Below are 16,872 nucleotides of genomic sequence, written 5' to 3'. Positions count from 1 at the left end.
TTATGCCGCGTACACACAAGCTGACTTTACGGCAGACTTGGTCCGGCGTACTGGATTTCGTCGGACAATTCGATCGTGTGTGGGCTCCAGCGGACTTTGTTTGCTCAAAAGTTGGACGGACTTAGATTTGAAACAAGTTTTAAGTCTATCCGACGGACTCTTCTTTCTAGCGGACAAACCGGTCGTCTGTGTGCTAGTCCGACAAACTCAAACTGACGCATGCTCTGAAGCAATTACAAGACGGAAGTGCTCGGTCTGGTAAAACAAGCCTTCGTATTGAAGCTAGCACATTCCTCTTCTGTGATCTTTTAATACAGCGCTTTTTTTTTATTTATAATGCGAGAGGAATGAAGTTGTTTTTCTGCTTTATATTCACACAGAGTTCTCACAAACTACTTTCTTCATGATTTATCCTCATACCATGACTAATATGATATTTGTAAAAAGCCAGATCTCCATAAATAAAAACTTTTAAATTAGATTTTGGACTCATCTTTATTTTTTTTATTTATTACAACACTTATCTATTTTACAATGTGTGCTAAATTATACACACATTTTTTTTTTTTTTTTGTGGATTTTCAAGTTACCACAATAACCTTAATATTTTGTGTTGTTTTAATGAACCTTAATGATGTTGTTGTCCCTTGTTCATTAGACATAGGGGGGTGTATTTTACAAAGGCAAATTCATTTTTCACTACAAGTGCAAATTCTACTTGGAATTGCACAGAAAGAGCATTTGGAAGTGCCTTCGCTGTGGATCCGAGGGGCACATGCAAGGAACCCCCCAAAAAATAAAAACTTTTTATTGCACATGATTGTATGTTAAAATCAGCAGAGCTTCATTTCATTTCAGCTCTTCCCCTCAGATTTACAGCGACTGCACTTCCAACAAGTGCACTTGCTGTGCAATTTCTAAAGTGAACTTTTCACTAGTACTTTTCACTTGATATTATAAATGATTTAGCTTTTTGGCAAAAACACACATAGGGGTTGATTTACTAAAGGGAAAAAGACTGTGCACTTTGCAAAGTGCAGTTGCCCTCTGCAAGAGCAGTTGCTCCAGAGCTTAGTAAATGAGCAGAAGCTCTGCTGACTTCCATCATCCAATCATGTGCAAGCAAAAATGCTGTTTTTCAAATTTTCCTTGCACAGGATTGGGTACTCTTTGCAAAGTCAAGCCTTACCTCATTTCTGAAGCTCTGGAGCAATTGCACTTGCAGAGGGCAACTGCCCTCTGCAAAGTGCACAGTCTATTTGCTTTTCTTAAATCAACCCCATAGTCTTTTTGACCTGTACCTGCCTACTCCCAAACAAAATGGCGTTTTTGAATAAAAACACATAGTCAATAATGTAAGGTAACAAAAAAATCCATTTATTTTGGTAAAAAAAAAAATTAGGAAGGCAACACTGGAGACACTTTTAGAATCTGTGAAGCCTTTCATCCCCCAGGACACACATCAAGTTTTAGGACAAGAAAATTGGTATCTTGCGACTAGGGAGCACAGGGAGCACAGTCAGACCAGACAGAAACCAGGCAATCACTTTCGAGTCTTCCGTGGAGCCTTCCCTGCGCGCTTCTCTGCAGCCTTCCCTCCACGCTTCTCTGCAGCCTTCCTTGGAGGTTGTGCCTCTGGTGGTGTACTTGGGGCAGGAGGAGGAGGAGGAGGAGGAGTGGCTTCATCTGCCAGATATGTGGTAGCTGCCAGATATGTGGTAGCAGTAAGCTCCCCTCTCAAGCCCTTCTGAAATGCCTGAAAAATCAGACCCTTACAGAGGAGGCGTTGGCCCTTTTCCAACTCCAGCAATCTGCTGGCTATATAGGTGCCATACGCCTCCTCTGCATTGGGTGGTTTACTCAGGATTTGTCTTGCTTCCCGTATGAGGGCTAGGGATTACTGCTCAGTTTGTGTCATTCTCCTGGGCCTTTGGTGGAGAATGCGGAGGGGAGGCACCTGACACTCCTTGCGGCTTCTACTTGGCCCAGCCACAGCCTCCTCCTCTCTCCCACTGGTCAAGACCTCCTCCTCTCTCCCACTGGGCAAGGCCTCCTCCTGGCTGAGGTCATCCTGTGTCAAAAAAAGGGACATAGTTGTAATTTTGTGTTACGCAATCACACACAATTTTCAGCTCATGACTTGCAAATATAATTCTCAACAAATAGTAAAGGCTATCTATTTGACACCACCATTATTTCAGGTGATCAACAATATCTGAAGTATATTTTTGGCCACTACTGTCTAGTGATATGTCTACGTATTAATATTTGTGCTGAAGTCATTTTTTAGGAAGCACTTAAAAAATTAACACGTTAACATCATTAATAACATTTACACAATCACAAATTACACAAAAAAGGATACCTGGCTGAAGCTGGGCGCATCAACTTCATCAATGCTGAAAAGGCCCAGTTCTTCCTGGGACTCCTCAGCTGGGGTGGAGGTGGATGGAAGGCTGGAGGGAAGAGTGGAGGGAAGGCTGGGGGGAAGGGTCGAAAGTGATTGCCTGGCTTCGGTCTGGTCATCCAGGAATTGCATTTTGTGGTAGTACCACAACTTGGGTACATATACTTGGTCAGCTGCTGCACCGGATCTGAGCGACTCCTGGATTTTATTGTGTTCCCGCTTATACGGAGCCACAACCATCCACATCCCGGAGGAGATATAAGGCCACCAACATGGCTTTTGAAGAGATGGTGGAGATGGTATCCATATTGAGAAGGGAGGACTACGATGGGAAAAAAGGACCGTACACACGACCAAATATGCGTAAGGACAAAATAATGTTCTCAATTGTCACTGCTCTAGAAGCAAAATTTGGCACTAAACGGTCGAAAGAACAATTGAGGAAGCGGTGGTCTGACATCAAAAGTCGGGAGCCAGAACAATATTGGCGAATAAAGAAGCTGCTTAAAAAAAGTAAGTACTTGTTGTGTTTTCCTATTGAGATACTTAACCTGCATGCTGATCCATATTTTTTTACTTTCTACAGCATCGTTCGTAAAGACCGTTCTTTGTAAAATACATATGATACTTTAGAAAATGACGTTATTTTTTCGCCAAATACGATGGGACAGGGTTGAACATACATTTATGTCTTGATAATTTGTCCAATTCCCACAATTTGTTGATGTGCTGTAGATGTGTTTGAAAATATAATGCTTCTTCAAAAATGATTCAGTGTAATGTAAGGACAGGACACAGCAGCTGTGTACACATCTGGACTCACGAGCACTATAGTGTACTATGTGACCATAAATAAATTTTAGAGGGGTAATACACATAGGAGATCATTGAGGTGTCTGCATCTGTGAAACTTGCCAGAAAATGTGCATTATTTATAATTGTTGTTCAGAGGGAATGGTCATCCTGTCTTCTACATTTTTGATGACCAAAAAAGGCACTTGGCCACAACTCCTAACCAACGTTTCAGAGTATTTGATAAAATCTGAAATATCACTGTGTTTTAACTATACCTTTTGTTCAATTATGATAGGGGAGAAAAGACTCAGACAACAGTCCAAGGATCCCAGGACCCCCCCCAAGTCACCAGCCTGAGGCAGAAGATACCCCAAGGCCAAGCCCACACCCACCCGACGACCTGGAGGAAGGAGAGGTGGAGGAAGTGTGCGAGGTTTCAAGCCCACCAAGTGAGTGACTGACACCCCAGCTTAAGTTAATGTATTTTGGCGTGCATATTGTAACCCTTGTTTTTATTCACTCGTTTTAGGTGAGTTTTTGGTTGTGGAAGGCCAAGCGGCAGAGCCATTCACCACAGACAGTGCCCAAAGACTGATTGGCCAGATAATGCTGTGGAATGGCCAAATAGATAAAATGCGTGACAAAATTCACAGCATGCAACTTCGCCTGGACTCCATGCAACAGGAAATGAAGAAAATGATTGATGTTTTGGGCAGAATATAATAACGTTTTGCCTAAAAAACATCAATCATGTTCTTCATTTCCTTGTGAAGTTTGTTTTCTCTTGAAAAGTGTTTTTAATTTTTTTGGTGCTACCCAAATTTTCATTATGATGCACACAGTGTGTCATCATGTTCTATCTTCCATCATGGGTTATCAATGTACTTGTTTTGTGTTTGCAACCCCTTCATCCTCCAAATTATTTTGTGGTGATAGGAACAAAAAGGGATTGCACACACAAAACACGTACATTGCTCACCCATGATGGGAGATAGCACATGTTGACTTGACCCTTTTGTAATGCTCAATTTTGAGCATATTCAAAATGAACGATTTCCAAGGGTGACATCACATGCACCATTCTTTAAATGTTGAACTTTGTAAGTTCTTTAATGTTTTGGTATGTTTTTTAAGACACTGTTGTGAAAGTAAATATTTTTATCAAGGTCTATTTTTGCTAAAATATGCCTTTAATAACGTTAAAAAAATATATATATTTTTACACCAAAAAAAAAAATGAAAAAACCAAGAAAAAAAAAATGCACCTTTCAATGTGCACACAGTAAAAAGTTTTTACTAATACAATGTGTGTGGCTGATTATTTCATAAAAAAGAAATTCAATTTTTTTGGGTGGTTACAGTGACAAAGGGCCTGATTAACTAAAGGTAAATGCACTTGCCACTACTACAAGTGCACTAGGAGACAGACAAAACTAAATGCAAACAAGAATAAAAACAAGATATTTTTGATCAATTTTTTTATTGTATTTTTTGTTAAAATTAAAGCTGTTGCTGAATAGCAATGGCCCCCCGACCATTAAAATAATTAACATAACGCTCACGCACTTGATGTGCGGTTCGGGGGGCCAAGCCAATACGGCCAATTTGCAGGCCTGTCATTGTTGTATCTTGTTCCAGTCCGGCCTCAGGCCCAACAGAAGAAATATATGTAGCTGAATGTCTCCTTAAAAAGTTATGTTGGATGCAGCAAGCAAGTATGACATAATTTAGTTTATAGTCCGCCAGATTAATTGCTGAAAGGAACAAACGGAACCGGCTGGCCAGAATCCCAAAGGCATTCTCCACAACTCTTCTTGCTCTGGCCAGCCGGTAATTAAATACCCTCCTCTCAGGGGTGGGTGTCCTTTGGGGGAACGGCCTCATCAAGTGCTCACCGAGAGCAAACGCTTCATCAGTGATAAAAACTGAGGGGAGTCCATCAACATTCTGGTCATCAGGTGGCAATCCCAGGCCACCAGTCTGGAGATGCTGGCACAGCTCGGTCTGTGCAAAGACTCCTCCATCAGACATCCGGCTGTTCTTCCCCACATCCACAAACAAAGTCCAAATGTGCCGAGACCACCGCCATCAAAACTACACTATGGAACCCCTTGTAGTTATAGAAATAAGACCCCGAATGCGGTGGTGGCACAATCCGGACATGCTTCCCGTCAATCGCCCCGACACAGTTGGGAAAGTCCCAACGGTCAGCGAACTGGGAGGCCACAGTCTGCCATTCCTGTGTACTGGAAGTAAACTGTGGAGTGAAAAAATAAAAAAACATTAAGATAAGGACTTTTAAACATAACTTGTATATCAGATTACACAAAAACATTAGTGAACAACAGCAGTCAAACATTATTAATATGTGTGTTTGTAATTTAAATTGTAAAAAACATAAGGCCCACTTATAAGATTAATCACCCCCTCTGATGGCCCATTGATCCATTTGAATGTGGGGGGAGGGGTTCTAATTAGGTTAACAAACACACCTGACTGTTTAAAACATTTGTGGGGTGGGGGAGGGTTCTAATTAGGGTCAAAAACACACCTGACTGTTTAAAACATTTGTGGGGTGGGGGAGGGGTTCTAATTAGGTTAACAAACACACCTGACTGTTTTAAACATTTGTGGGGTGGGGGAGGGGTTCTAATTAGGGTCAAAAACACACCTGACTGTTTTAAACATTTGTGGGGTGGGGGAGGGGTTCTAATTAGGTTAGCAAACACACCTGACTGTTTTAAAAATGTGTGGGGTGGGGGAGGGGTTCTAATTAGGGTCAAAAACACACCTGACTGTTTAAAACATTTGTGGGGTGAGGGAGGGGTTCTAATTAGGTTAACAAACACACCTGACTGTTTTAAACATTTGTGGGGTGGGGGAGGGGTTCTAATTAGGGTCAAAAACACACCTGACTGTTTTAAACATTTGTGGGGTGGGGGAGGGTCAAACAAGACAATGGAGCAGACAATATACATTGTTAAAGGGACTATAGGCTAGAGATATAAATGGACCCAGGATTGTATGGTGGGGAGGTTATTGAAGGTAAATATGCATGTAGGGCAATAAATGATTAATGTCCAAAAACAGGCATGCATGAAGATAAAGGGGACATTCACAGCATATTGAAAGCATGGCAATTAGGTAAGGAGGACATTTATACAATACATTAAAAAACATTTAATACATATCATGTAATGTTAAAGGATAAAACTTACCTTCATATAGTCCTTCTGCAGGACCTGAATGATGGCAGAACAAGTCTCTGGGATTATTATCCCCAGAGCCTGGGGAAAATGCCTGTCGAGAACTTCAAGTCCTGAAGACTTCTCCCTGTCGCCAAGTAACATAACGTGGCAACTAGCCTCTGCTCCGCACTGATGGCTTGCCTCATGCAGGTATCCTGCCTGCTGATATAGGGGGTCAGCATAGACAGCAGATGCTCAAAAATGGGGTCCGTCATCCGGAGATAATTCCTGAAATCCTCAGGATTATTCTCACGGAGCAAAGGCATGTGCGAGAATTGGTCACGCTGGCGCAACCAATTCTTCATCCATGAACTCCTCCTCGCCCTGTTCATGGACTGGACTCGGGTCAAAGTATTAACCCCAACACCAAGTCCCCACGCAGCACGAACTCGAGAACAAGTACGTCCACGCGACATGGCTTCAAAACGGTCGGCTGCTCAAACAAACAAACTTATAACAAACGCACTGAAGAACAGCAAGGCCTATGAAGAACGACCTGAAAATCAGGAACGAGCGGACCAGAACGGCCTGCAAGGCAGGTTACGAACTGACCAACACGCACTGAAAAGCAGATACAAACCTCACAAGAACAAACTGAACCGCAGAAAACGATCGAAATAAGCTGAAGTGTGAAAAGCGCGATTCATCTCTAACCAAACTTCTACTAACACGAGATAAACACGAGATTAGCAGAAGGAGCCCAAAGGGTGCCATAGTGGGGCTTGAACTTCCTTTTTATAGTCCCGTCGTACGTGCTATACGTGACCGCGTTCAAAACCAGCGGACTTTTGCAATGATCGTGTGTGGCCAAGTCCGTCCCTTTTTAAGTCTGGCGCAAGGAGCCGACAAAGTCCGGCGAAAAGTCCGCCGAGCAAAGTCTGCCGTAAAGTCCGCTCATGTGTACGCGGCATTACTCCCTCTGCATCTCCATGCAGACTATTGTTCCCTCTGCATCTCCATGCAGACTACTGTTCCTAAGAGCTTTCCATCCGTCACCGTGTGAGGGACAGAAACATCACTTTTGACCGTGTAAAAGTAATGGGCTTACTTCTCTTCACCACCTGCCCAAACTTGCTTCCTCTTACATAACTGGTTTCCTCCTGTACAACTTGTAATTACATTTGAGATATAACACATCCTCTTCTAATGGGTATGAAAAACTCACTCTGAATAAGCCCCTCTACTGGCTCTGGTGACTCACTGCTACTAGGCCTGAGGCCTGCAGAACCTCTCCCCAGGGGCCTAGTAGGTTAAAGTCTATCTTCTAGGAAATGGACTACTGCTCCCAGCCAGTCCAACTTGCAAACCATGTGCCAGCCGGCCACACTGATTTGACACACATCCCCACAGTCTCTTCTCTGATCCAGTACTCTTCACCATCCACCGTGTGCATGATAAAGACTCTGCTAGTGACAGTGTAGAAACAGAATACCCATACAGAATCCCTAGAACCTTCAGCCATCCACTGTGGTAACACTCACCGACCTCCCAGCCCTGAGTCCTTGATGAAGAACTTTCCCGGACCATGCGTTCCAACAGCTTCTCCTGCCCCTCTGCTCCAGACGTTCCCTAGCACTGACCGTGTGGTGACAGAGACATTGCCAATAACCGTGTTGAGGCAATGTTCCCTCACAGTTCTCCCCGGGCCTCCTCCTGCGATCGCTACACCTCCCCCCAGACAGGGGTGTGCTCCTGCGGCTGTCTAGCACTCCATTCCTCACATCACCCAGTTGACTACTCCTCCCCAGCAGCATGTGACCTCAGTATATATTAATGGCCCGCCCCCTGCAAATGCCAGCTAGGGATTGGTCAGGGCTCCCACATGTGCTGCCTGCCACTCAAGCTCTAGGCCCTGCCTCCTCTTCCAGAACATTCTCCCTGGAAGCAGGGGAGGTGCCTCCGACTGAAGTACAGGTGGTCACACCCACTGCTACTCTAACCACTCCCAGCCCCCAGATCAATGTCCAATAATTTTCCGCAATAGGGATGGAGGCACATTTCAATATGTGCCTCATTTAAAGTCCCAAACCCCCCCTCTTCTCTCTTCATATAGGGATGGAGGTTCATGGACAGGTTTGGCAGTGTTCCCCTGCCACTTTTGTGTTAGGTTTCCACGACTAGGATGGTCTTGTACCGTACCCTGGTCTTGCATACTTTGGACACCTTTGTGCCCATGAGATCATGCAGCATAGTTATGACATGTTCATCTAGGGATTACAAGTTGTGGCCTGTTCACATCCAGGGCCGCTTTTGTACCTGATTCCCGGGAGCTGCGATGCGCTCTGGGTGCCCCCTCCCCCTCCCCTCCATCGTGCTTGATGCGGGGGGGTGGGCGGGCTCCCGCAGTGCATCAGCGCCACCCATCCAGCTCCACTAGTGACGTCACAGCTGGCGTCACGACGTGGAGCGTGAGCTGTTCCATCTGTAGCCGGCTTGATGGGGACATGGGTGTTCTCTACAGACGTAATTCACGGTCTGTCTTGAGGCCTCTCCCCATTCTCGCCGTGCTAGGGTGACGCTGGGTGTTGGGTCAGCATGCACGTGTGCGGGTCGGGTCTATATCTTGCCTCCTCTGACACAAATGGGTGCCATCCACCAGAGACGCCATATCGCATCTCAGCTCTTTTTTTTGGACTATGCAAAGCACCAACATTTTAGGTTTGTTTTTTCCGTTTTGTCTGTTAGTTATCCCCCACTGATCGGCCTGATGGAATTGGATATGCCTCTGCTGTGTATTTCTGGTCACTCTGTACATACTACACTCCACTGTGCTATGGATGTGGCTGTACACTGTTTTACACCATTACTTTTTCTGGCATAGATATCCTTTTTCCATCATCCTCATCAGACGAACATCACTTTATTAATTTAGTTATTTTTCACTGTATCAGCATTATTTGATACATTGTTTTATGCTACTCTCTTTAGGCTGTCCCCTTTGGCGCTCTACTTTTGTTTTTACTACTACTTGGGCCCCCATATCTCGGGGGGGGGGGCTTGTGAGTACCCGCCTCGCTGGCACTGATCCCAACATACCTCAGCTCCCGGGACGGATGCACATGCTTGGCCCTGGCCCCCTTCTGACCACACCCCACTGTACAGACTTCATGTAAGTACTTAGGGTACTTTCCACCCTCTCTTGCTTGTCATGCTCAAGTACCAGTAGACTTATCATAGATTTTATTTATGCTTTAGATGTCCCCTGAACACCTGCCCCTGATGAGTGTCCTCCACACGAAACGCGTCGGACATATGGGATCTAGACATATGTCTACAACACACTTTCCATTCAGAATATCTTCTATTACTCCATCAACATGTTTACTGTTTTGATTTGTTTTCCCTCCTGTTTGTGACGCCAAGTCTGATATTTTCTTGCTGTTTATTGCATATGCAAATACTTATGTGTTTGCGATTCACTATGAAATGATATTTACTACGTCTTTCTTTCTGTGGCTTCTTTTTTTATATGGTTTTTATGCATCTCATTTTTTCAATAAACATGTACTTTTATTCTAGTTGCCTTCACTCTGTCCATGACCTCATCTAAAGTCCCACAATGTCCAATAATTTTCAGATGAAAACAGACAGGTCTAGCTTGCAGCATAGGCCTGCCTAAATTTGCCTGTGCTGGACAAACCTAGTAAAACAACCCTTACTAGCACCTACCTTCTGGTAGAGGGTGCTACAGTTGCAGACAGCAACGGTGCGATCTGCTGCACACTTGTAAAAAAAGGCCCACACCAAAGAACTTTTAAAAGTCAGCGGGGAGTCAGCAGCGCCCTGTACCTGTGGAGCTCTGTGGTGTGATGCAATATGGTGGCTGGCCTTAAGCTGCCTCGGTGGTGTTGTGCATCCTCCTCCTCCTTACTTTCCTCCTCTCTTCTCTCCGACACCCAAGTACAGTTAGTGACCTCATCATCCCCTCCCTCCCCGTCACTGGAGCAAACTTGGCAGTATGCTGCAGCTGGGGGTACATGACTGCCAGTTTCTTGTCCTTCTGTGGCACCCCCTCTCTCTAGGCTCACGTTACTCCCTTCCTTAACCTGTGAACCAACATCGGAGCCTTCAAATTGCGGCGTAGCAACATATAACTGACACTGTGGTCTAATAAGTCTGGGAACTCCTCCGTGCATGATGGTGGGGCTACAGAAGGAGTGACTGTGGACAAGGAGCCAGTGGAATAGGCCACTTTGGCTTTGGAAGGCAAACTACTCTGAGCATGGGTCACAGAAGATGAGGACGGCTTAGTTATCCACTCCACCAACTCTTCTGCATGTTGTGGCTCAAAAACAAGGCCAGCAGCAGCAAAAAAGGACAAGCATGCCCCACGGCCATCTGCAGAGGATGCACCTTGTCCACCACCACCACTGTTGACTGTAGACACAGAGGCTGCTTGCCCTCTTTTAGTAGCCTGTGAGTGTCTGCCTCGCCTTGGTGGCCTTCCGGACATGATGTATTTTTTGTTTGCAACACCACACTACATTGTATTAGATACTGCGTACACCTCCTGAAGTGTATTAGAAAGTGTACAACGGCTGCACTGTATTGTATACTGTGTATACCACCAGAAGTGTAGTAGAAACTGTACACACTGTATTAGATGCTGTGTACACCGCCTGCACTGTATTAGAAAGTGTACAATAGCTGCACTGTATTGTGTACTGTGTACATCACCAGAAGTGTAGTAGAAACTGTACACACTGTATTAGATACTGTGTACACCACCTACACTGTACTAGAAACTGTACAATGGCTGCACTGTATTGTATACTGTGTACACCACCAGAAGTGTAGTAGAAACTGTACACACTGTGTAAGATACTGTGTACATCACCTGAAGTGTATTAGAAAGTATATACTACCGAATGCACTGTATATATATATATGTATATATATATATATATATATATATATATATATATATATATATATATATATGTATATAGTAAAGTTTGGGGGTTGGTTAGCTCAAGTGTAGCACCCGCTAGCGAGAACAGTCCACACAAATGATTCCTTTTCAGGGCTTTTTGACCCAATTTTATTAAAGAAAATCAAACAAGGTTCCAGCAAAAGTGGTTTCCCTCGCAGGGGGGTTTCACCGCCAGCAACAAATAAAAGGATATTTAGCCTCCTGGCTTATACATACAACATTGCAAACAAAAATACAGAGCCACCTGGCTCTCTTTAGCAGCAAACACACCACTGCTCAGTCTCCCACACGGAGCTCTCCTGACCACTTTCAGCGACCTCAGACTCAGGTCTCTGGCTTTCACCTTGCAGCCTGCCCTCTCTGGATACTTCAGTGCACACCTGCACTCTCTGGGTTCTCCTTTGCAAGCCTGGACTCCTCAGGAGGGTGGAGCCCAGAACCCTGGTCCTGACTCTACTATCAGGCCCACTATCAGGCGAACTGAATCGCCTTGAGGCGATTCAGTTCGCAATTGCAGCGCTATACAAATCATTCATTCATTCATTCACACCTGAACAATCAGTGTGCTGGTGAGTCTCAAAACCCGGTCCCAGGACTGGGGATTTCATCCCATCCGGATCTCTAAGAAATCCCCGGCCTCCGCCTCCAGGTCCCAAAGTGGACTTTAGTAAATAATGAGGAAACTGAAAAGCCAGTTTCCTCCCAAACAAGCAAATACACTGGAGCCCCTCAACTTGCTTGGTTGAAAATCCTATATTCATTCACTGGTGGGGTACCTCACTACCAATATATATATATATATATATATATATATATATATATATATATATATTAGACCAGGGATCCTCAAACTACGGCCCGAGGGCCACATGCGGCCCGCTGAGGACATTTATCCGGCCCACCCCACCCAGGGCTGGATTCCCGACAGGCCAGGCCTCGGGACGGGCCAGTTGTAACACAGCGGGAGACTGCTGTGTCACGGAGCTCACTGTTAAAAGTTTGGGCGCGCTGTGATAAAAGTCCCACTCTCCTCCTAGACCAGCTCGTGTGATAAAGGCAGTGTTCTATCACACGAGCTGGTCTAGGTAGGAGGAGGGCGGGACTTTTATCGCAGCGCGCCCAAACTTTTCACAGTGAGCCGTGACACAGCAGCAGGAGATGCCCGATGTGCACACACACTGACTGGTGAGACATTGTTTGGCACAGTAAGGCTGTGAGGGGGGCTTGCAATGATGGTGAGGGGGGGCTTGCAGTGACGGTGAGGGGGGCTTGCACTGATGGTGAGGCAGGCACTGATTGGGCTGTGTTGGCGAGCATTGATGGGCACTGATCAGACTTCATTGATGGGCAAATGGAACTGGCTGAACTGCAGAATTGTGACTCTCTGAAAGACGCATTCAAGTCAAGCAGCCTTCCTAATTTCTATGCATCTCTCCCCTCTGAGACATATCTTAATCTCAGGAACCATGCACTCAAAATGGCAACCATCTTTGGCAGCACTTATGTGTGTGAACAGACTTTTTCCAGAATGAAACATCTGAAATCTCCAACCAGATCTAGACTAACTGATGCACACTTGCATCACTTGTTACGACTAGCAGTGACGAATATTGAACCGGACATTGACCATCTCATTAGCCAAAAGCAGGCCCATAGTTCCCATTGAAATACTGGTAAGTTTGTTGATTTAACTTTACTTGTCCTTCATTTTAAATATTGTATTTGTTCCCGTTTTGTTTTTTCACTTCAAAATAAGATATGTGCAGTGTGCATAGGAATTTGTTCATAGTTTTTTTTTTTTTAACTATAGTCCGGCTCTCTAACGGTCTGAGGGACAGTGAACTGGCCCCCTGTTTAAAAAGTTTGAGGACCCCTGAACTAGACTATATATATATATATATATATATATATATATATATATATATATACACACTGCCTGCACTGGCTGAATATAGAGTAAACACTGAATATATAGTCTATGCTAAATGCAGAGTATATATATGCTGTGATTGGCAAAGCATGCAGGTCAGGTGCATGCTTTGGCCAATCATCATACAGCAATGCACTGCGATCTCGCAATGCATTATGGGGCGTTAAACAGCGGGCGGTCTGCTTTCAAATAAAAATAGTCTCTGCGATCCGGACTCTCTGAGTCCGTGAGATCATTTTTATTGGGAGAGGCCCCTCTCCCGCAGCTTACCGGAGTGGACGGGAGCGGCGGAGACGATGGAGTCGAGTGAGGGAACAGATGGCCCCCACTTGGCTCCATACCATTGGATGACGGAAGTGACATCAAACGTCGCTTCCGCCCAATGGTCTTAAAGGGGAATTTTTTTTTTTTTAAAAAGACATGTTTTTTTCTTTTTATTGCTTTTAAGTGTAAATGTGAGATCTGAGGTCTTTTAACAGGTCCTGCCATGCTTTTTTGCAATTACAAGGGATGTGTACATTCCTTGTAATAGGTATAAAAGTGACCCAAACATTAAAAAAAAAAAGACAGTCTAAAAATAAAAATTAAAAAGCAAAATAAATAAGAAAAAAAATAACATAAATTGAAAGCGCCCCGTCCCACTGAGCTCACGTGCAGAAGCAAACGCATACGTAAGTTGCGCCCGCATATGAAAACTGTGTTCAAACCACACATGTGAGGTATCGCTGCGATCATTAGAGAGAGAGCAAGAATTCTAGCAAAAGACCTCCTCTTCCAATCAAAACTGGTAACCTGTAGAAATTTTTAAACGTTGCCCTTTGGAGATTTTTAAGGGTCAAAGTTTATCGTCATTCCAAGAGCGGGTGCAATTTTGAAGCATGACATGTTGGGTATCAATTTACTCAGCGTAACATTATCTTTCACAGTATAGAAAAAAATTGGGCGAACTTTACTTTTGTCTTATTTTTTTTACTAAAAAAAAACATTTTTTCCAAAAAAACTGTGCTTGTAAGACCGCTGTGCAAATACAGTGTGATTTTCTCGCAAAAAAAAAAAAAAAAATTTAACTTGTAAACAACAAGTTTGAAAAATAGGCCTGGTCCTTAAAGTGATTGTAAAGCTTTGATTATTTAAAAAAAAATAACAAACGTGTCATACTTACCTCCACTGTGCAGCTCGTTTTGCACAGAGTGGCCCCAAACACCATCTTCTGGGGTCCCTCGGTGGCTCTTTCGGCTCCTCCACACATCAGGTAACACCCTAGGAGAAGCGCTCTCCCGGGGGGTTACCTTGTGGGCGCGCTCCCAAGTCCAGCATTCGGCGTTCATAGCCGAATGCTCAGCCCGCGTCATTGGGTTTGATTGACAGCAGCAGGAGCCAATGGCTGCGCTGCAATCAATCTATCCAATCAAGAGCCAAAAACCCTGGTCAGAGGGACAGCGCGTCCCCGCCGGGTGAAGTTCCAGGGCTCAGGTAAGTAAAACGGGGGGGCTGGTTACTGCCAGGTGTTTCTTCACCTTAAGGCATAGGATGCCTTAAGGTGAAAAAACACAAGGGTTTACAACCCCTTTAAGTAGTTAGTAAGCCAAGAAAGCCTAGCCCAAAAATGTATAGAAAAATGCACAGCTAAAGGAAGCGCAAAACGCTTTCAAGCGTGCATCAAATGCATGTAAACATGCATTTGTGTGCAGTTTCTGGTGTGAATAGGCCCTAAATGTGTATGCATTCGTTTTACCACTTGCAATGACGGAGGGGCAGATCTTGTTCTGGGTGGACGTCATACGACGGCTTCCCAGAACGACCGCGGTGATTGCGTCATGTTGCTAGAACACGGCGTGACCCCGATCTCTGTAAAGACCCGCGGCTCTTTAGCCATGTGATCGGCTGTGTCCAATTGGAGCTCCTCGCTTCACAATGACAGATGTGAGGAGAGGAGAGCCGATCAGCGGCATCTCCTCACAGAGGACATCTAGGGATGTAATCAGGGCACTGATCATCAGTGCCCTGATTACAATTAAGTGCCCGCCAATGCCAGCAATGAGTGCCGACCACTGCCACCAATCAGTGCCCACAATCAGTGACCACAAGTGCCAGCAATCAGTGCCCACAAGTACCCGCAATCAGTGGCCATTAGTGATGCCAGTCAGTGCTGGCTATCAGTGCCAACCAGTGCTGCCTATCACCGCCTATCAGTGCTCATCGGTGCCATCTATCAGTGCCCATAGGTGCGGCATATTCGTGCCTCATCAGTGCCCCTAAGTGCCGCCTCATCAGTGCCCATCAGTGCAGCCTATCAGTGCCCATCAGTTCCGCCTCGTCAGCTCCCATCAGTGAAGGAGAAAAATTACTTATTTACAAAATTTACTGACAAAAACTAAGACAAAACTTCATTTTTTTCAACATTTTCGGTCTTTTTTTTATTTTTAGGAAAAAATAAAAAACCCAGAAGTGATTAAATACAACCAAAATAAAGCTCTATTTGTGTGAAGAAAATGATAAAAATTTGAGGTGGTTAATAACCTCACTGAAAGGAAGAAGCCCGCCATAACACAATGGCTTTACAAGCTGAATAAAAAGAGCCAGGTGGCCAGCCTGACCCGTCTCCTCCTGTTTTATAGTATGCAGCGCACATCACTGACACCAGGTGGCGCTCTCTCCCCACAGCTGATCTAGGACCATAGGGCAGACCATGTGACAGAGAGACGCTGGTTTCCCGCCCTCTCCGTCTTGTCTGGCGCTTCCCTGGTTGTCAGGGGAACCGGCGTGTTTCCGTAACGCGTCGGGCCTGCGAGTCTAATCCCAATATGGCGGCCTGAGAGCAGAGAGAACGGCCAGCAGAGAGCGGACGAGGCCGCGGGATATAGAGACTTGTCGGCTACACTATACGGGGTGAGCGGAGAGCCGAGCGTCTCTGTGTATTGGGGGAGTGAGGTGTACGGAGCGGGGGCTCCTCTGAGGGGACGGGGCCGCTGCTTGTCAGGTCGTATACACGGACTGGCGTAATACAAATGTGGCCTTATTCCGGGTACGACTGCTGGTAACACCTCAGGACATATAAAGAGGGGGTGATGATTCTTGTGTGTATGAGAGGAGTAGAGAAGGGTCACACCCCCCCCCCCCCCTGTCATCTGTCTGTGTCCCCCTGAGGAGATTTCCCTCACGTCCTGTCCTCTGGACACAGAATGGGGTCCCAGTTGTCACCCTTGGAAGGGTTCACCTCTATTTCTCATCATCACGACCTTTGATTTCTCTCTCAGGTCACATTTGCGTATTCCAGGAACATGCGCCAAAAAGCATATCACTCATGTGATGCTGTTATTACTTAGGCCCCATGCACACTGGTTTATTGTAAACTCTCCTGATAGGAGAAAATCAGCATTAACCTCTCGACTGCCCCACACAGACACTAAAAATGAAGAAGAGTTAAATCGCACATAGCGGGACTCTTTATACTAAAATTGCAGATATACTGCGGCAGAGTGTGCGCTCAATCGCATATCGTATAGATGATCCAGCATGTAGGGGGTGCGCCTCGCGATCTCCTGGCTGTGGTTTGTTA

At 45.1% G+C, this 16,872-nt stretch overlaps 2 protein-coding genes across 9 annotated transcripts in view; both read left to right on the top strand.

Annotated features, from left to right (window-relative positions):
• The window catches only part of LOC141127798 (uncharacterized), a 30,830-nt gene extending 14,191 nt beyond the window's left edge, over positions 1 to 16,639 (top strand). The window contains exon 3 of the mRNA XM_073614585.1: positions 16,571 to 16,639. Coding sequence (XP_073470686.1) covers positions 16,571 to 16,639 — 69 coding nt within the window. The remainder of the gene's footprint in view (positions 1 to 16,570) is intronic.
• PCM1 (pericentriolar material 1) overlaps positions 16,047 to 16,872 on the top strand; it is a 225,895-nt gene continuing 225,069 nt past the window's right edge. For all 8 annotated transcript variants that reach the window (XM_073607974.1, XM_073607935.1, XM_073607950.1 and 5 more), the window contains exon 1: positions 16,047 to 16,202. The gene's annotated coding sequence lies outside the window, so the exon portion shown is untranslated. The remainder of the gene's footprint in view (positions 16,203 to 16,872) is intronic.

Source organism: Aquarana catesbeiana, linkage group LG01 (assembly GCF_042186555.1).
Source record: "Aquarana catesbeiana isolate 2022-GZ linkage group LG01, ASM4218655v1, whole genome shotgun sequence".
Classification (NCBI taxonomy): Eukaryota; Metazoa; Chordata; class Amphibia; order Anura; family Ranidae; genus Aquarana; species Aquarana catesbeiana.
This window is presented reverse-complemented; position numbering and strand designations above follow the sequence as displayed.